General features: G+C 48.9%; 8 protein-coding genes across 8 annotated transcripts; 6 read left to right on the forward strand and 2 right to left on the reverse strand.

Moving 5' to 3' along the window:
* Window positions 1–79: 79 nt before the first annotated feature.
* BT62DRAFT_1072925 (uncharacterized protein) lies at window positions 80–1,721 on the reverse strand (the record flags this gene model as incomplete). Its single annotated transcript, XM_043178904.1, has 7 exons — window positions 80–456; window positions 510–570; window positions 624–836; window positions 893–1,056; window positions 1,121–1,247; window positions 1,305–1,483; window positions 1,550–1,721. The coding sequence occupies 7 exons, from the start codon at window positions 1,716–1,718 to the stop codon at window positions 80–82; spliced, it is 1,290 nt and encodes a 429-aa protein (XP_043044419.1).
* Window positions 1,722–2,993: 1,272 nt separating this feature from the next.
* BT62DRAFT_884143 (CoA-dependent acyltransferase) lies at window positions 2,994–4,573 on the forward strand (the record flags this gene model as incomplete). Its single annotated transcript, XM_043182788.1, has 3 exons — window positions 2,994–3,121; window positions 3,188–3,740; window positions 3,794–4,573. The coding sequence occupies 3 exons, from the start codon at window positions 2,994–2,996 to the stop codon at window positions 4,571–4,573; spliced, it is 1,461 nt and encodes a 486-aa protein (XP_043044420.1).
* Window positions 4,574–5,111: 538 nt separating this feature from the next.
* On the forward strand, window positions 5,112–6,489 carry BT62DRAFT_1001770 (uncharacterized protein; the record flags this gene model as incomplete). Its single annotated transcript, XM_043176776.1, has 5 exons — window positions 5,112–5,173; window positions 5,237–5,545; window positions 5,791–5,831; window positions 5,947–6,130; window positions 6,198–6,489. 5 exons carry the CDS (start codon window positions 5,112–5,114, stop codon window positions 6,487–6,489), a joined length of 888 nt encoding a protein of 295 aa, XP_043044421.1.
* Window positions 6,490–7,256: 767 nt separating this feature from the next.
* BT62DRAFT_991693 (uncharacterized protein) lies at window positions 7,257–9,379 on the reverse strand. The gene is made up of 4 exons (XM_043190295.1): window positions 9,289–9,379; window positions 8,027–9,238; window positions 7,818–7,974; window positions 7,257–7,760 (listed from the first exon to the last, which is right to left on the reverse strand). The coding sequence occupies exons 1-4, from the start codon at window positions 9,313–9,315 to the stop codon at window positions 7,396–7,398; spliced, it is 1,761 nt and encodes a 586-aa protein (XP_043044422.1). The 5' UTR covers window positions 9,316–9,379; the 3' UTR covers window positions 7,257–7,395.
* Window positions 9,380–9,666: 287 nt separating this feature from the next.
* BT62DRAFT_978771 (uncharacterized protein) lies at window positions 9,667–12,276 on the forward strand (the record flags this gene model as incomplete). The annotated part of the gene is made up of 12 exons (XM_043189374.1): window positions 9,667–9,810; window positions 9,855–10,019; window positions 10,073–10,498; window positions 10,553–10,602; window positions 10,648–10,717; window positions 10,769–10,795; window positions 10,843–10,971; window positions 11,020–11,303; window positions 11,359–11,413; window positions 11,464–11,515; window positions 11,567–12,034; window positions 12,095–12,276. 12 exons carry the CDS (start codon window positions 9,667–9,669, stop codon window positions 12,274–12,276), a joined length of 2,052 nt encoding a protein of 683 aa, XP_043044423.1.
* An 807-nt stretch (window positions 12,277–13,083) lies between these two features.
* Window positions 13,084–14,764, forward strand: BT62DRAFT_1001773 (uncharacterized protein; the record flags this gene model as incomplete). Its single annotated transcript, XM_043176777.1, has 7 exons — window positions 13,084–13,204; window positions 13,261–13,342; window positions 13,398–13,466; window positions 13,517–13,564; window positions 13,615–13,685; window positions 13,739–13,798; window positions 13,848–14,764. 7 exons carry the CDS (start codon window positions 13,084–13,086, stop codon window positions 14,762–14,764), a joined length of 1,368 nt encoding a protein of 455 aa, XP_043044424.1.
* Window positions 14,765–15,082: 318 nt separating this feature from the next.
* On the forward strand, window positions 15,083–16,082 carry BT62DRAFT_1001774 (uncharacterized protein; the record flags this gene model as incomplete). The annotated part of the gene is made up of 4 exons (XM_043176778.1): window positions 15,083–15,146; window positions 15,196–15,576; window positions 15,639–15,744; window positions 15,821–16,082. 4 exons carry the CDS (start codon window positions 15,083–15,085, stop codon window positions 16,080–16,082), a joined length of 813 nt encoding a protein of 270 aa, XP_043044425.1.
* BT62DRAFT_545032 (uncharacterized protein) lies at window positions 16,003–16,558 on the forward strand. The gene is made up of 2 exons (XM_043181332.1): window positions 16,003–16,085; window positions 16,135–16,558. Exon 2 carries the CDS (start codon window positions 16,162–16,164, stop codon window positions 16,438–16,440), a length of 279 nt encoding a protein of 92 aa, XP_043044426.1. The 5' UTR covers window positions 16,003–16,085; window positions 16,135–16,161; the 3' UTR covers window positions 16,441–16,558.
* Window positions 16,559–17,588: the final 1,030 nt, after the last annotated feature.

The raw sequence follows: 17,588 nt of genomic DNA on the forward strand, positions 1-17,588 counted from the left end.
TTCTGCAAAGCGTCAGTAAATGCGTCGCTCTTCTCTTTGATCCGTTTGTACTTCTGATGCTCGGCCCTCAGTTTTGACCTCAACACCTCCAGTTCCTGCTCCGGGGAGGCTTTATCCCACCCAATTCTTCTGCGTGCTTGACTTTACTTTCCAATTCACCTGCACGAAGTTTCTGCTGTGAAATCTCTCGTCGTAGCAGTATAATATTATTCCTTGATTCATCGTAGCATTGCTTGACCCTATTGTTTTCTTCCAAGAGACCAGCAACCTGTCGTTCCCTTACCTCCAGCTGAAGCTCGAGGCGCTTGACGAAGTTCGAGTCCCACTTGTCCGCTTCCGAATCCACTTTGCGTTTCTTCTGATTGTCTCCTTCCCGTTTTACCTTCGGGTCAGTAATAGGGTCGAAGTCCTCGTCTTCTTCGACGGAGTCAGCGCGGGTCCGCTTCTTGTTCGCCCCTTGGCTATTGCCCAGCAAGCAGGTTTTCCCTTGGAGATGGCATTCCCGGCACTCATTGGCGGCGGCGTTGGGAGTGTAATGACAAGGTGTTTAGACGCGCGACATGCATTGCACTGGAAGTCAGCATGAGCTTCTTCGCTCAGATTTTGGAGAAATCGTGAATTACCGGCGATGAGACTTCAACGGGGGCCAAATCCCACAAGTGCCAGTACCAGCGCGGTATGTCGAGCAGCACCATTGCCTCCCAATGATCATCCCCGAGGTGTCGCCTGGCATCGGCTTGTTGCTGGGATCCCATTTCGAGGACGATATTGCGCATGGCTCGGAGCCACTCATTGCGATTTCGGCGTCGCAATGAACTTGAGAACCCTTCGACGTACTAAAGCGCGATCAGTTATATCCAATATGTAGGAATACACACAGGTTATGGCGCACCTCTGCCCAGATTTCGCGCTCTGCAGGTGAATAAGTCTCGCATTTCGCGTAACCTTGCCCATTTGCTCCTGCTATCCATGCGGTTTGAGGTTGAGTCCAGCCATCGTCATTATATGAAGTGTAGGAATGAATCAGAATCCACGAGTGTGGATCGGATTTACCTGCTAGTGTCTTCCATATTCACCCTGCGCCAAGAGACGACAAAAAAGAGTGTAGTCGCGAGAGAACGAAACAGCATGGCGGGTTGCAGGTAATAATGAAGACTGGGGAAACCTGCTTTAACCTCCCGATAGACGGGCATATTGATGATTTCTCTCCCGACGAAATCACGAAAGGCATCATGGCCATCCCAGAACTGAAGATTGTTTGAGTACGCTGAAAGTTTATGAACAGTATGGATATAAGAACTCACATGCTTCTTGTATGCTTTAATGAAGGCTCCTGCATCGGGTGGCGGGATTCCTTCTATAAGGCGTTTGAAGAGCGCAGATAACTTTTGCCACGCAACAACGCCACAAAGGATGCGTGCTTCGAGTTGACCTACTGCATTTCGAATCTCGTCCGTATTATCAGGATCCACAGTTGCCGAGGCTACAGATGGATGAAGTTAGCATAGCGTCACAAGAAATTCGAAATCCATTATTTACCGGGCTGCACCGCCCACAGCCCCAGCGACAGCAAAAGCGCCACTTGTCACAGTGAAAGTTACACTGGCTTCAAGTGCTGTACCTGCCACTACGCCCACAAAACCGGTTACCGCCGACCCCAGCGAAGCGTATTTCCCCATTTCTGTAGCTGCCGGGACGAGACGAGACTTGATTTCCATGTCCTGTGTCGAGAGAATGGTCGTCAACTATGAGATTTCCGGAAAATTTCCAACGAAGGACGGACTGGATGAACATTATTGAGAACATTCACCAAAAAGTCCATTTCATGTTCTACATTAATGGCAAAGACACTGAAAAGAGTGACGAGTTCCTCCGCGGTAGCCAGTGTTGATACGTCGCATAGGTCTAACATCAGGACATGGTCGATAATCTCACCGGCAGCACTGAGGCGCTGGTCACTGTCTGAGAGTGTCAACGCCGTGTGTAGAATTGATCTAACCTGAGATCTTGTCTTGTTATAACTAGCTCAATCAAATCAGTGCTTTTGACAAAAGCATAGAGAAAATCACGTACACTGCCATCATACTACGACCGACAGTCATGTATTGCTTTAGGAGACTGGCATAGGCAACCTGCAATGACGAAAGGAAAGAGTAATCGGAAGTTTGGTTGCCGTGAAGAATTGGGTGAATGTATTTCATGGCTAGCATCAATTCCTTGTCATTTTCAAGTCACCAAAGTATTTCTGAAATCCCACAAGACGTTGTTCAAGGGCATTAAGTCCCTCCACAGTTTACTGATAACGGAGCTTCATGGTAGAAAAGAGGGCAGGAAGATCATCGATTAAAGTCGCACGAGATCCGAACCCGGGCACGTACTGCAACGCACGTAGGAACACATGATAGTTAAATGAGCCTCACAGCTCGGTATCAAGATCATTCTGAGTCTGATCGAATACTGCCACATTTACGGTGAACGAGTCCTTGAAACGACGACAGCGGCTCCGAAAGGAATTCATGATCTGGAGGGCCTTTGCAAGGTCCATTGGCTGGCTTATGCCGGAACCCAAGTTCAACGGCGTCTTTCATAGATAGACGTAAGCATATCTCGGCACGCTTTACGAAAAGCTAGTAGAATAGCGGACGTTGTCGACTGTCTGAATGGTGCACGTTTGGTAACCTCCGCTGTCACATAGTAGATGGTTTGGCAAAGAGAAAATGTGTACGATCATATCTGTAATGTGACCGTTTTCCTTTGAAAGGGAGCGTGAGTATACTCAATAGATCCAGTAGAAAATACGCCTAACTTTGAGAGACAAACGCAGAAAGCTTGTAGAGAGTAGAGTCGAAGAGTTCGGCACTCACGGCATGTCCCAGAAACGGAAGCATTACGAGATAAAACTAAATAGGAGATCTAGTTTCCAAATATGTTCTTCCCCGTGGGGTCCAGCTTGGCTCCGTACCGCCATGTTGTCCCGCTCTTTTCGCCTGGCAATGCGACGGCCCATTTTCTTCTCTTGTTTCCATAGTTCCCCTGCAACTTTGGCATCCAAGAAGTCCATAAAGCAATTCAAGCTAGCAGATATTGGTGAAGGAATCACGGAATGTGAGGTCATCAAATGGTTGGTGATGTTCCGTCCGAAATGCCAGGGCGATATTTGTTCTACCTTACCAGTTTGATTTTGTAGGAGCGTTGAACCAAAGTCTACGGTGCAAGCATTCGATGCACTCTGCGAGGTGCAAAGTGACAAAGCCAGCGTAGAGATCACCAGTCCTTACGACGGTGTCGTTACCCAGCTTTTAGTTCAGGAAGGAGAAGTCGCGAAAGTGGGAACTGGGCTGTGTTTGATAGAGGTGGAGGTGGAAGAAGAAACGGACTCCCCGGACGCCGTCAAAAAGGAAACGCCAGTACAACCTGCAGCCGAATCCTCTCCAGAGTCGTGTCCAGACGCGGAGACCGCTATGACGCCACGACCACACCCATTAGATCCAAGCCATCCTGCACCAAAGGCCGACAATTTTTTGGCCACTCCTTCCGTTCGACATTACGCCCGACAGAAAGGTATCAAACTAGCTCAGGTCTCTCCAGGCAGTGGACGAGATGGCAGAGTTGAGAAGAACGACATTGAGCGATATCTCTCGGAGCAGGCCTCTGCATCACCATCGCAAAGTCTTCCTGGCCAGGACGCCATTGTGGAACTCGGCCGTACTCGATATGGCATGTGGAAAGCTATGGTGAAGGTAAGAAAAATAAAAATCCTTGATTCCCGACAATACGTTTACGCTCTCGACAGAGTCTAGAAATACCACATTTTGGGTACTCAACAACTCTCGATCTTACGGCCTTATACAACCTTTTACCGATATTGAACGCGCATATACCTGAGCATTACAAACCTTCGCCCTCTTCACTCCCGTCACCGTTGACAGTTTCTCCGTCTGCTGTCTATCCAGCACCTTCTCTGCCCCAAGTTGCGCCTTCTCAACAATATACACACCTGACGTACCTTCCTGTCCTTCTTAAGACACTTTCAAAATCAATGCTCGAATGGCCACTTTTCCGTTCCTCCATAACACCCGGCACGTCTGATCCAGGCGCGAAACCCACCCTGACAGTACGCCCACATGCCGACGTTAGCATCGCCCTTTCTACCCCGACGGGTTTGTACACGCCTACACTGCATAGCGTCGATACGTATAACATGTATGGCCTCGCGTCAACTCTTAAGCGTCTTTCCCATCTAGGCAGACAAGTTCCGTGTGGACTCACACCTAAGGAGATGCCCAAAGGAGGTGGAACGTTGACCGTGTCTAATGTTGGGGCCGTTGGTACCGGGGAGTTTGCCGCGCCAGTGCTTGTACCTGGAAGCGGCGTTGCGATTGTCGCTATTGGGAGAGCGAAATGGATATGGGATGTGGATGTCGGAGACGGAAAAGGAGAAAGGAGGCTGAAGGTTGGGGTAAGCTGGAGCGCTGACCATCGCGTCGTTGAGGGCGCCGAGCTGGCCGCATTCGTGGAATGCTGGAGAGGATATGTTGAAGTTCCGGAAAGGCTAATCGCCGATTCAGTGTGAGGTACGTAGCATAGTTTCTCAATGCTCTTCGATGTAAACTGTACTTATGGCCTGTATCAACATCCAACGAACTCTTTGCAAAGCATCATTTTCACGGAAAAGTGGATTCCGCTGATTGTGCTACAGTACTCTGTGCTGGCTGCGGCATCTGGTTTCCTGCCCAACATAATATGCCTGATGTCTTCTCGGCTGTCGCTATCCACACCTGGTCTTCTCTTAGACAGGCAAACGACGGCATCTATTATTGGTCGTGCTGTAAGACTTTGAATATGGACGCCTGCTGGTGTGCCTCGCAATGATGACAAAACGTGGGATACCGCATGTTATCCTCCTGTACATGAGTTAAACGCCAGGCACCACACTTTGCCTTACTTCAACACTCTCGACCAGATCGCCCCACCCAGGCGTCTCAGCATCCAATCGTCGTTCAAAAGACAAAGATCGGGAAACTCTGAATTGAGACCTAGAGCGACCGCACAGCCGCAAAAATCAATCCCTTATAGCATATCAAGAAAATTTCTACCATTCCGTCTCTACGATGAACGCCTCCGACATCGATAAGCTGCATTTTGTCAATCCTTCCTTGGAGGCTCTACGACTGTAAATCTCCTTCGCGCCATAATGTTAATCTCTCTTATTAACTACCACCGACGTTCATTATAGGTCCCTGCAGTACCGTGCGTTCAAGTTGTATTATGGCACCGCAGATTTTGCCACGGTTTCTCCGGGCATCCAGACAGCATTTCGAGAAGTTGCAGAGGACATAGCAGAAAACGTTACCCAGGCGATGGCCCCCGATGAACGGGAAAGGTTATCTCCAGCGGCTTGGGATCAATCGATCAAAGAGCATACAGGAAGAAAATTCAGTTTTCACTACAAGAACGGCGTCTTGGATCGCATAACTTCAAAGAAAGGTGGGAAAGTGTACTTTGCTCAGGATCGTGGATCTGGGGATTTTATTGGCGTGGCGGAGTAAGTCTCATTTTCATCGCTAAGTTACTTTGGGACGCTAATTGGTATCAGGTTTGAAGGGTGATGTCGGCTAAGCTATCCTCAGGTGGAAAACAACACTAGATCTCAACTTATAATACGCGATTTTCATCACTTCTCGTAGAGCCTCGTAATGATATTAAACACTTAATAAATACTCCAGTATCAGAAGCGGTTGCTTACGACTGAGGCATGTATACATATTATTAAGGGTGAATTTCAAACAGACGAGCCATGAAGATTGGAGCCAAGCGCATTTCCCTGGACGGTAAATCTTCGCTGTTCAGATCGCACTTGTGGAATGAGATGTGTCATGCCTCAAGGCTTGAATGCTTGCTGTCTGGAACGTTGCGTCGCATATCAAGAGCCCTGATTGATGCAAGCGAGCGCCGTGGGAGCTGCTCGTGACCTTCAGCGCGAGGCTATCTCACCCAATACCCGAGGAGAAAGGCGAGGCAGTCGTATGACGACGGCGTCTGTGTACAAACGAAGAATCCAAGCAATCGTATTTCTTGCGTTGAAGATGAGTAGCTCTTCTAATGATACTGCCCGCGACGACCTGATAAGGTACAGAGGTATTTCCAGCCACACCTTGATATTCGTGTACTAAGTGTTTCCATTCGGTTACCATAAGGTCCTTCACATACAGGGCTCTCAGTCTATGCTTTCCGACGACAGAAGGAGACCTCGGTGCAGAACAGTTGGCAATAGTACATACTGCGTTACAGGAGCTTGCAGAGAAGATAGTGAATCAAAGAGATAGATGGATGCCGCCAGAGTCGTTTCAAGGAGAGTTTCCCATGGATCCGATAATTATCCGTTACGCAAAGCGGAGGTTTGGCTCGTTCATATTCAACCTCGAAGAACCGAGCAGGTTGCCCTACATAGTTCCTAGAAACAGCCGCGGTCGGGTTCGACGGCGATGAGGCTCGGGGTGGGTTTTTCTTTACTCTTGTGCTTCTTTTTTCTCAATTGTGACAGACACAGGAATGGTATGAGTTTTTGGAGGCTGTAGGATGATCAATAGAATCCTAGAACGCAGTTATATCCATCTTAAACGTCTGAGCGCTCTTGTAAGATACCTGAGTATGACCCAAGAAGTTGTTTGATGCGTATTGATCGCTGCTTCATGCACGTCGAATGAAAAGAATATATCAAGCATGTCAGGATCCCTTGAACATAGATAATTTAGACGAGCCTTGGTATTTTATGTTTGTTTGTGGAAGATGTCGCCATCGCATAGGAGCGTAGACAAACTTCAGAGCTCAGATCTTTTAGAGCGCACCTGGAGTCTTTAAAACGTCGAGCTAGAACAGAAGTCGAGATTTCGATTTTCATTTTTAAGAAAAAACCGAAGTCGCTCCTTTAGACATAGACACGGGAGTAATGACGTATCCATTGAACAAGGACTCGGAGTTGCCAGACGACTTTAAAACAAAGCACAGGGAACGCAGAGCAGCCCTGACCTCGAACGTCAATTCTACGGTCTGAGAAGTCGTTGTCCTTGCTGTCCTCCGTAATGAAGCGAGCCTAGATGTCATGGTCGTCCGAGTCATCGTTGTTAGTAGCGGGTAAAGCCGATGGTTCGTCGGATCTCGGCAAGGTGGTTCATTTTTCCCCGCTGTGTCGGCCTCCGGAAAGTCTATCTGGGGGCATACAGATCCGTCAACCTCGCTTATCCTCTGATCATCTTCAAAAATTCAATCATGTTCTGTAAAATAGCTACTACAAGATTGAATGCATGTCAGGTAGACGTATGAGTACAAATACAACGGCAGCTGCGTACTAGTGGATACAAAGAGGCGTCCGGCATCACACATACAACTAATAAATCAATGCTCCCGAGACAAAGCGAGGCAATTATATGGATGCAAATCCCGATCCGGTATTGTAATTCCCAACAAGAACCCGTTCCTTTCAATTGCCAAATCTCGATACCTCTCCCAGTGGTAGTAGCCCATATCTCGAGTGCTCACAAAGTCTTGCAAACTCATGACCTCGATCTTCGGCCCGGGAAGAACAGTGTAGTCGATGAATGTCAACACAGAGTGGTTTGGCACCGAAGGATGAGCGTCATGGTAGGCACTCCGCAGAGCATCGACAGTCTCTTTTCCGTCCAATGTACGATAAACCTCACTCTGGCCAACGACGATGAACCACTCATCCTCGTTGGGTGACATGAGGCGGGGGTGTCCTTCTATCATGCAAAGAATATTTCAGCGCTGACGGTAATTTGCAGGAGGGGTCAGCCCACCTCGAAATTGCCGACGTAGTTCAAGACACTGCGCTCGATGTCCATCTCTCCATCCCGACTTAGCGCATTGGTGAGAGCAGTAATAGGCATATTGGCATCCGGAACATCGCATGTCGTATATTCTGGAAGATGTGTCCCCCTGTCGTCTGGTGATGCACTATCAAGCCATTAGCTAGATCAAACTATGCGCTGGGATAGGCTGAACATACGTCGTCATTCATACAACTTGTCCGCCCACCGCGAGCCATAAAATAAATCGGTCGCAGATTCCACAAGTAGTCCACCTTATCTTTCAACCTCACCCAGGCGTCTCTCACTACTCCCCGGAAATTTTCCACATCCTCCATCGCTTCCGCCCTCCTCAGTGACGTACGAGCGCGGTGCAATACGCTCCTGTAAATCGCCAGCAGGCTGATCGTATCTAGGATTTCCACGATCATGGACTCCATTGTGAAGGCATCAGTACGACACTGATGCTCATAGGCGAGGTACGGCTGTGCCTTCACGATGGACTGCAGTATCCCTTTGTCTAGGGCATCCGAAACCCACGTAAACCCGCATCTCAAGTTCTTCTTCAGATACATGACGGACAGATACATGGCCCGCCGGGCCTGAGGCAAATTGATAGGTTCAAGGTTTCGCGTACGGGTCAATCGTCCCATGACAAACGTCACCCATGCCACCGATTTCTTCGAAAAAAACTGGAGACGTAGTTTGCCATCGTTTCCTGAGCAGATGAGCATGGTTTCTAAGCGGGCGATGAGATCGGGATAGAGAATTTGGGGTTTTTCCACGAGTTCTATGAGCCGCTGAACTATGCAGAGCGCGAGGTTGGCGGGTGCTTCTGATGTCAAGACATGGGAAACGTCGACCTGCCAGCCCTGGTCTAACTGGTCTGCAGCAGCAGTGACCAGGGTGATGGTTTTTGAAGTAGATATAAAGATGTCCGAGTCATAATCTACCGAAGCTGCGATGAGGGACATTTTGAATATGCAGCCAACCAAGCGAGGAACGGAAGTCAACAATGACAACACCTCTGGTATCCGGGAAAAGAGATACACCAGCTTAGCCGACTTCAGCAGGGCTTCGTGGTCGTCGACGGCCGATTCAGTAAGGTCCAGATGGTATTGTGTGACGAAGAAGGATAACCATGGATGAATAGAGTGCCAGAGAGGTAGGAGAAGGGCGGCTGAATTACCGATGAGATCATTCTCGAGACCGTAAATTAGAGAATCAAAGCAAATGAGTGCCATCTGAGTGGATGCTTCGTCCCGTGTAGGTACGTCTGAAAGACGTTGTTGGACAAGGGGGAAAACCTGAGCTAGCAAATGATTTTTTTGCATTGCCCTGGTGGCAAGTTCTTTCATCGCGGGTATTGAACCATTTCGCGCTGCTCGTTTTAGTGACGCAATGTTCATGTCCTGTGTATAGCCATTCGGTTGAGAATAAAACAAAATAAGCCTTCACGTACACATATGTTCCCGGATTCATTTTGCATGATGTCGAAAGACAAAAGATCGATTGGTATGTCTCATTTACCAACAATATGCCGTCACGGTGGGAGATCAAGAAGTGATCGAAAAGCCCCGAAACTTTTGTGATCGGGGTCTTTGTTTGGTTGCAGCATCAGAGACAAGCTTGGTCACGATTATCTAATCCAGCGATTCTTCCTTCGCGCCCACCATCAAGAATTTCTCCAATAAAGTCAAATTACGTCCGCCGTTCTCTTCTTCCTACGAGCAGCAGCAGCGCTACGAATATACAACTAACCCGGTGTACCCAGGCAATTATTTTAATTGCTACTAATCTCAAAATCCCGACTCGGTGACCGCGACGCGGTACCAGTAGGATGCCCTTGTCCGCTGCGCAAAAACAGGCCATTGAGGAGGTTGTAAATGCCATCACTACTGCCACCGTGCCCAAAGGAAGGCGACTTCTCTCAGCCATGTTCATGAGCCTCGTCGATCCAAAGGAATGGCCAGAATATTACGAGGTATGCTCTTTCTTCGTTCGTGGTCGTCCCCTTCATTGTTGCAGATTATTCCAGATCCTCGGTGTATCAATAGCATACGTACGACATTAGAAAAGAATCGGTATAGAGCAGCCCTAGACGCGTATGCGGATTTGTCCCTCGTCTTCTGGAACGCGCTCTATTACAACGAAGCGGGTAGTCAGATTGCCATGGATGCTGAAACATTAAAAGTGCGTTAATTTTGTGCGATTATTGTCCCTGCCCATGTTCATCGAAGTCCTAGCGTCTTTTGGAGACTGAGTGGAAGAAACGAACGGTCTTGCCCCCTCCTCGAACGTCCCCGCCGCCGAGATCTGCCCAGAAAGTCCACAAGGTGGAAGAAGAAGAACCATCGCCTCCCCCCGAAAAACCTCCCGCTTCTTCTCCCCTAACAGCGCAGGCAGCAGTGGTCTCTACCAAAAATACTCCGATCATTCCTACAGCTATACCAGCAAATGATGCCTCCGCCAATCAGAATACTTCCAATGGCCAACCATCCCCTGAGCCGTCATCTTCCGAGGAAGAGATAGATGTCGGTAGTGTGGCAGACCTTCAAGCGCATGTACCCACAGAGAGAGATGCTGCAAGTGAGGAAGTTATCCGTCATTTGGATAAGAGCTTGCCCAGATGGCCCGGATTCTCAGAGGAAGGCTGGATGGGGAATATCAAGGTGACGGTTTCGCTTGTCTTCTGGTCGGCTATTTTTTAATCACCAGCGGTACAGATTTCTTACCTGGATTTAGTCCACGCTATCAAGAGCCACAAAGATGTGATGTACGTCAAGTGTTTGGTCGCTTATTTTTGGCTCATCATATCCAGAGGTAATCGATATGCTTTCGTCTTGGAATCCGTGCCAGAACGCGCTGAGATAACATATCTGTCGCTAAATGTTTGGGTTTCTTCTCTTCTCTTATGTTAAGATATCGTTGATTTCTTGCAGATGCCACTCTCTCTGAAGTCTATTGAGGTTGGTGTCTGTCCAGTTCTTTTTTTCATCAGTTGAATGGCGCTTAGAGTCGCGCTCGCGCAAAAGATTATTCCACTCCAAAAGACTTCGACGTCGAATTCATGCAACTTTTCGCTAAAGCAAGAAGGTGGCATGATCCCGGTTCCGATGCTTATGGCCACGTTCTTCTTCTCCAAGTCAGCGAAGTTTTATCTCGGCTGCGAGAAGGACTCATCGTTTTCCAGAGATTGTATCAAGCGTTGACCTCAAAAGCGCCACCACACGGTCCGCCTTATTCCTCACCAACAAACTTTGCCTCGCTACGTGCCGGACCCGGTGCATCCGGACCTGCTTCTGGTACAGGTGTAACCAGTGACCATATTCCCACCAAAGGCAGGAACTTTGTGGATCGGCATCATTACAAGGGCTGGACCATTAAGGCCGGTGACTGGGTACACCTTAGCAATCCTGATTATCCAAGTCTCCCTACCATTGGACAGGTGCATAAATGCTGGGTTGCTGAAGAAAGGCATGCTTGATAATCGATATTCAGTTGATGACCTTATCCTGACTTTGATGCTTAGATCACGGAAAGGTCAGCATGGCATAACCGTTTGCTGGTTCTTCAGACCCGAACAGGTATTTTTCTATCTTTTGTTATGTTCTTCCTTGCTGTAAAAGATCACCAGACCCATCACACTTCTGATCGGACGTTCTTAGAAGGGGAAGTATTCAAGACAAGTATGAACACGTTTTTTTCATTCTCGGTTACATCTGATGGTTTCCTTGGAGGTCACTTCGCTGAGCATCCGCTCGAAGATATACTAGAAAAGATAGCATGCCAATATGCCGTCGACAATTTTCGCGGGCGACCCAGAGCTCCCTACTGGTATCCCGGTATCCCGTTATACGTATGCGAATCTCGATACAACAACGGTAGTCGTGCGTTTGTTAAGGTAAAAGACTGGAGCTCATGCATGCCGGAGGAATCCCGTGAATTGGTGCCTATCTATCCTTTTGAGAGAATTGTTTCTCCGCGTCGACTTCCTAGTCCCTTCCTTAGTAAGGGAAAGAACGGGGCCAAGGCATCAGGAGGCCTTATTAGTGGTTCTATCATTCCCAGCAGCAGAGTGACACATATCATTCCCATATCTACTACGGCATCGAATGCGACAACAGCCGTGGATCGTTCGATTCTATTTAATTCTGGACTGACATTGGGAAACAACGCCCGGCAGGAAAAACTTCCTCCAGAAACCAGTACGTGATGATGTACTGACAGCTTGAATGGATTACTCATTAAATGTTGTGTTCGCACAGCTAAACACTTTGACCGCGATCTAGAAACCGACGAAGTTCTTTGGTTCGCTGCTCCGCCAACAAATGTAGCGCCTGCACCAGTGCCCAAATATAGCCTAGCCTACCTTCACTTCCTTGCAACGAAGCGTAAAAACAGGGCCGAACCAGGCTCCTTAGCGAAGAGGCCTCGGACGACAGCCTGACAGCACTTGTAGAAGTGTAAGCTAGATTTCTTCGATAATTTATCTGCTGTATTCTCGAATGCTGTATAATCTAGCTTCATTTCGGGGCGATTTACACCGCACTCTCTCAGCGAGGTTACCTGAACGCGCTTATTCCTGCCAAACATAATCAGGGCCAAAATTGGCCCGCGAAGAATCGTCCTTCCTCGGAATGCGTTCGCGGCCGAGATGATCTTTTGACTGTTCTACCATTACTCAGTTTAGTGACTGTGAAGGCTCGGAACCATGGTGGTTTGCAGCTTTAATTGTGGAGTCAGGGTCCCAGGCTCTCAGAGGGTTGAAATATCGCTCGAAATACTAGGGTTTATCTGGAGCGGCTCCGAAGAACGTTCTTGTTCCTTAAATACATACACACGACAACGTCATCCTAAATTCAAAATGTACGATCCGCCACTGGTGCGATACTCGGTGTGTCTTTCATTTACCGTTTCAACATGCACCACGAAGTCGAATACTAGTGACTCAACATCACGGGTACACATTCTACAGCAAGGCTGCGCATGACACAGCTATTCTCGCTGATAGCTGTTTTTCGATGTAATCAGACGCCGCTTGATTAGGCCCGAGTTACCATCCATCAGCTGAGATCTTCATACATCGCCGTCCTGCTTCCTTTCTTGCTTGTCTTCCCCCACTTTGTACGTCCCGTCGCTCCTCTCCTCATCGGAAGTGCGTCCACTAGCTATTGTCATGCTCTTCCGACGACTACTCAGTGCTTCATTGTACGGCCTTGGGGTGCTTACTAGCTCTTTCTCATCAGCGGCGCTCATGCCGCGGGGTCCCCAGACGAATGCAACATGCACGAGCGACTTTACTTGGGCTGACAATGCAGAAGAGCTAAATCCTTGTTCACTGGTTGCATACGTTATGGCTTCTTGTCTTACGGATAGTGAGCATCTGCTTCGTGATTGACTTTCTTGTCCGCTCACAGCTTTGGCTGAACAGCATATTATGTATGGGCTTTGAGTAATGATACACATTATGATCGGCCAGGAGATGGGGCTATCTCAGTGACGCCTTGTTCATGGTTCGCTCGCCATTATACAGGGAATTTATGAACTCTAAAAATTTCTGCATAATAGTTCCTGGGCTGCATACAACCTTTTCGGTGCTTGTACAGCGTGCCAAGCCGGTAGTCATGCTAGCTGGGGGTGTGTTCACCGCATGTTCTTTTACGCACTATCTTAAGGCTACGTTTTAGCTGGGCCGCTTACAAGGCGAATTGTGGAGATGACTTGTCCAATACAACGTGAGTCTATTATTATAGTAATCTAAATGTGTGCTCAGTATGTATTGCAGTTTCTTCCCTTATGATAAGGATTATACTCTTCCGACAGCTGCTTCGATTCCTTACTGGGCTGCACAAAATCGTGAGTATACCCTACATTGTTTCGAGCTAGAAAGCTTACCGTGGTGAACGTAGCCTCGATTTGGAACAATGGCGAATTTGACACGACCGAGGCGAAGAATCTATCTTTGGAAGGTGAGTTGGCGATATGTCATCAAGGGGATAGTGTTCATCTCCCTCCTAGGACATGCCGACTTGAGTGGTCCCTCAAATGACACCAGTAACGGCTCCGGTTCTTCGAGACTGGTGGGCGCTATTGTGGGGGGAGTTGTTGGGGGCGTTACCGTGGTAGCCGGTGCAGCTGTAGTTGCCTTCTTCCTTTTCCGACGTCATCGTCGACATCGTGCACCTAAAATCCTGGAGATTCGACCAGGACATTTCCGCTCCCAATCTGATCTAACGCAAAAGAATGGTCCTGCAATACTCTATAGCGATTCCGCAGGTCAACGTCCTTCGAGCTCGCTTACCCAGGCGACTCACACTATACTTTCACACTCTGGAGAAGGGACCACACCTTCATATTTCGGCTCCATCCACGGCTCTTCTGCTTTCATGTCTCCACCCACTTCTCCGACACGCCAGTTAATGTCCCCTCCACCAATGATTATGAATCCAGAGGATATCATTCACCCATTCACTGCTACCCCTTTGATGACAGCATCACCCTCGTACACGGTCGACAGGAAAGGCGAGGGAGGTACGGATTTACACACCCACTATCAACGACCTTCGATATCTTCCGTTGACCCAATCGCTGATCATTCTGCGACCAACCCTGAAAGTGCATCGAGACAGCGCATAAACCCTCCTGCTTACAGTATGTACGAAGAAGAATCCCCTCATGTGATACATCAAACACCGGACGGTACTGGTAACCCGTCACGAGCTCCGACGCCCAATCGAGGACACCGATCTGAAAAGCGTACTAGTCAGGACGCAGCAGTCTTGCCTCGGAGTCCGGTTGCATCCACTATGCAAGTGCGGAACACTGAGAGCCGATCGTCTTCTCCTGGACATGGGGCGTTTGGCGGTATGAACGCCGTGCGATCTAGTCGTGCGCTGAGCGAAAGCACGGATATTGACGTATCGAGGATAGCCTGATTTATGTATCGTGTACATTTTTATTTGGATATACAAACCGATTTATCCCTTTAAGTGGTCATTCTCAGGCCTGCCATCACCGTCTTAGGTTTCGATCCAATTTTTTTTGTCATGTGACTGCTAGTTGAGCATAATAATTCATACAGCTGCATATATATTCTGTTTACAAAGTATACTCATAAGGATCTCCGCGATAAGGAGGGCGCGGTCTGTTCATTATCTCGCGCGAGAAGCCTTGTGCTCCCTTTGACTCCTTTTATTTTCCTCTCGAGCTGGCTTTCGATCCGCCGAAGACCAGCAAGATGACACGCCGTCTTTATGAGCTGCACGCACTCGAATACCAAGCTCGAGGTGGTACCTATGCAGACGTTCTCCGCCGGCTGTCTGTACCTTGCTCAGAGAGGCTGGCCAATCTGATATCAACGCTGAAGCTGCTATCCAGCTACTCTTGCGACCCCCGTTGGATCCTGCAAGTCATACTTGTCTGTCAAACCTCAAGGATCATGGGCTTGATGTATTTGGATATTTCATCCTTGACGCTGAGACATTCGAAGAGTACATCCGACCCTCCCTGGAGAACCTCTCGCTCACCATCATTAACCCGCTACCCGCCAACCCATCAGGTTTGTTTGGCCCCTGCGTAACACAGATTCAGCAGGTGGCAGCTCTGTCTCGCGCAGTCCCTCCAGAGCAAGTGTTGGTCGTGTCTTCATCTTCTATGAGTGCTTCGGAGCCTGCAACGGCCATGAGGATGGCCACGGCGCTTTTAGTCCGACCTGATGTGACCCAGAGGTCGACGCTTTGTCCGAGGCGTATACAGTCAAGTCCACGATGATGGCGTGTTTGGCTGATCTGATCTCCCGAGCACGGTCAGCACCCCAAGACAAGTGGACACGGAGCGCTGCTGCCGACAAGAATGAGATGGTACAGAACCCTCGGGTTTGCGACATGTACCAGCTTGACCGAGTGATTGCCGGGGAGTGATAACGGTGAGCTTGCACTTTTGACTTGGTCCTTCTGTACAGCGTGCTTAGTACACGTCACAGTTACTGTTAGTCGGGCTGTCAACTGGCTCACCAACGATCGTGCGGTGGTCAAGGCCGTCATATCTAGTACGTCAAAAGGCATAGTGCCATACGAGGCCAAGGTTTACAGGCAACTGGCCGGTAGCCCGGTCATCCCGTTTATCCACTGGAGCGGGACGTATGGCGAGACGGACGTAATAGTCATGGAATGCCTTGGTCCGACGCTTGCGAACCTCCGCCTGGCCTGTCGAGGGACACTTACGCTCAAATCGCTGCTAATGATCGGTATCTAGATGGTGTGTGCCCTGCCTGTCCTATCTTTCTTTTTTACTGTCTACATTCAAGGAGTTTTATAGCTAGATTTCATCGAATATGCCCACTCGCGTGGCATCATACTTCGCGATATCAAACCGCAGAATTTCGTGGTTGGGACGCGCCACTGAGAATGCGTCCATTATTTACGCTTTTGACTTTGGCCTGGCAAAGATGTATGTCGATTCTGTCAAGGGGGAACATATCCCGCTTCGCACAGGTCGAGGGTTCTGTGGGACCTGGCGGTATTCGAGTCATTGGTCACATCTTGGTGTTGGTGGAGGACTTTGTTATATCGCATCTGTTTTTTTGGCCGGTCGTTTGACTCGAGCTTGTTAGAGGCCAGTCGACGGGACGACATCGTATCGCTCGGTCATGTAATCTTTGAACTTCCCCATGGACGACTGCCTTGGAAAGGTATCTTCGCGCCAAATGTGGAAGCCAAGCTGAAGCGGATAGGCGAGATGAAGACGCCGTCGAACGGTGCGATGACGGAGTTGCTTTCTCGGTCTCCGAAGGCACTGTGCGATTTCATGGCGTACGCTCATGCCCTCGAGTATGCACAGAAGCCTGACTACCTGTGCTTCTTGGGTTCCTCAAGGAGGGGCTGAGGACGGGTGGGTGGGAGTGCGATGGTATGTTTGATTGGATGAAGGCGGAGCTCACGCCAAGGGGTACTCTTCTTCCAGCCGAGTATCAGCACATTGTTGATCCTGATGTTGTTCCGGACTCTAAAAGACCTATAGGGCGCTGATATCTTGAGGAGCATAGCAGTTTGTGAGAAGGCGATGGTTCTCACTGTCTCGTGAGGACTTGAAGATGACTGGGGACCGGTTGGGCCTCCCGTTAGTCCACCTATAGATGCTTTTTCTTGTAGAATGCATTCGATTCTTCACCTCATTTAGATTTGAGAGAACGAACTTATTTGGTGGCATGAAGATCTCTCGCAGGCATAATAAAAGCTATAACACACGGCGTATGGCCGCCCAACACCACACTCCCAGAATATGGCAGATCTCAGCGTTGCTACTACAATGTCGCTTGTTGGCCTCGTCACTGGAGGCGGAACCGGAATGTGAGTACGCGTTGCTTCTTCTCACGTCAAGCTCATCATTTAAGCATCATTGAAGAGGACTGAGTATCGCGAAGGCTTTTGCTGCAAACTGGTCGAAGGCTAGACGTCCTAGAGAAAGCCGCTGTATCCATTACAGGCGTTCCGGGATCACTGGTTCCGTGCGCATGTCTATAAGTCTTCAAGATAATAGCATTGAATACGTTGGCAGACTCCAGCTAGATATCACGAATGAAGAGCAGGTCGAGGAAGCCGCTAAACACATCGAAACGACATCGAGAGGTACAAGAGAATGAACTGCCGGAAGAAGGTCTAGGACGTTTAAGTTGATGCCGGACCATTCAACACTGTCTGTCTTAACACGCTGTCCCGGGCAGGCGTATTCGACCCTGACGCTGTATCATGCTTGGTTAGA

The sequence above is a fragment of the Guyanagaster necrorhizus genome (genome assembly GCF_019112545.1).
Source record: "Guyanagaster necrorhizus MCA 3950 unplaced genomic scaffold BT62scaffold_4, whole genome shotgun sequence".
NCBI classification, from domain to species: Eukaryota; Fungi; Basidiomycota; class Agaricomycetes; order Agaricales; family Physalacriaceae; genus Guyanagaster; species Guyanagaster necrorhizus.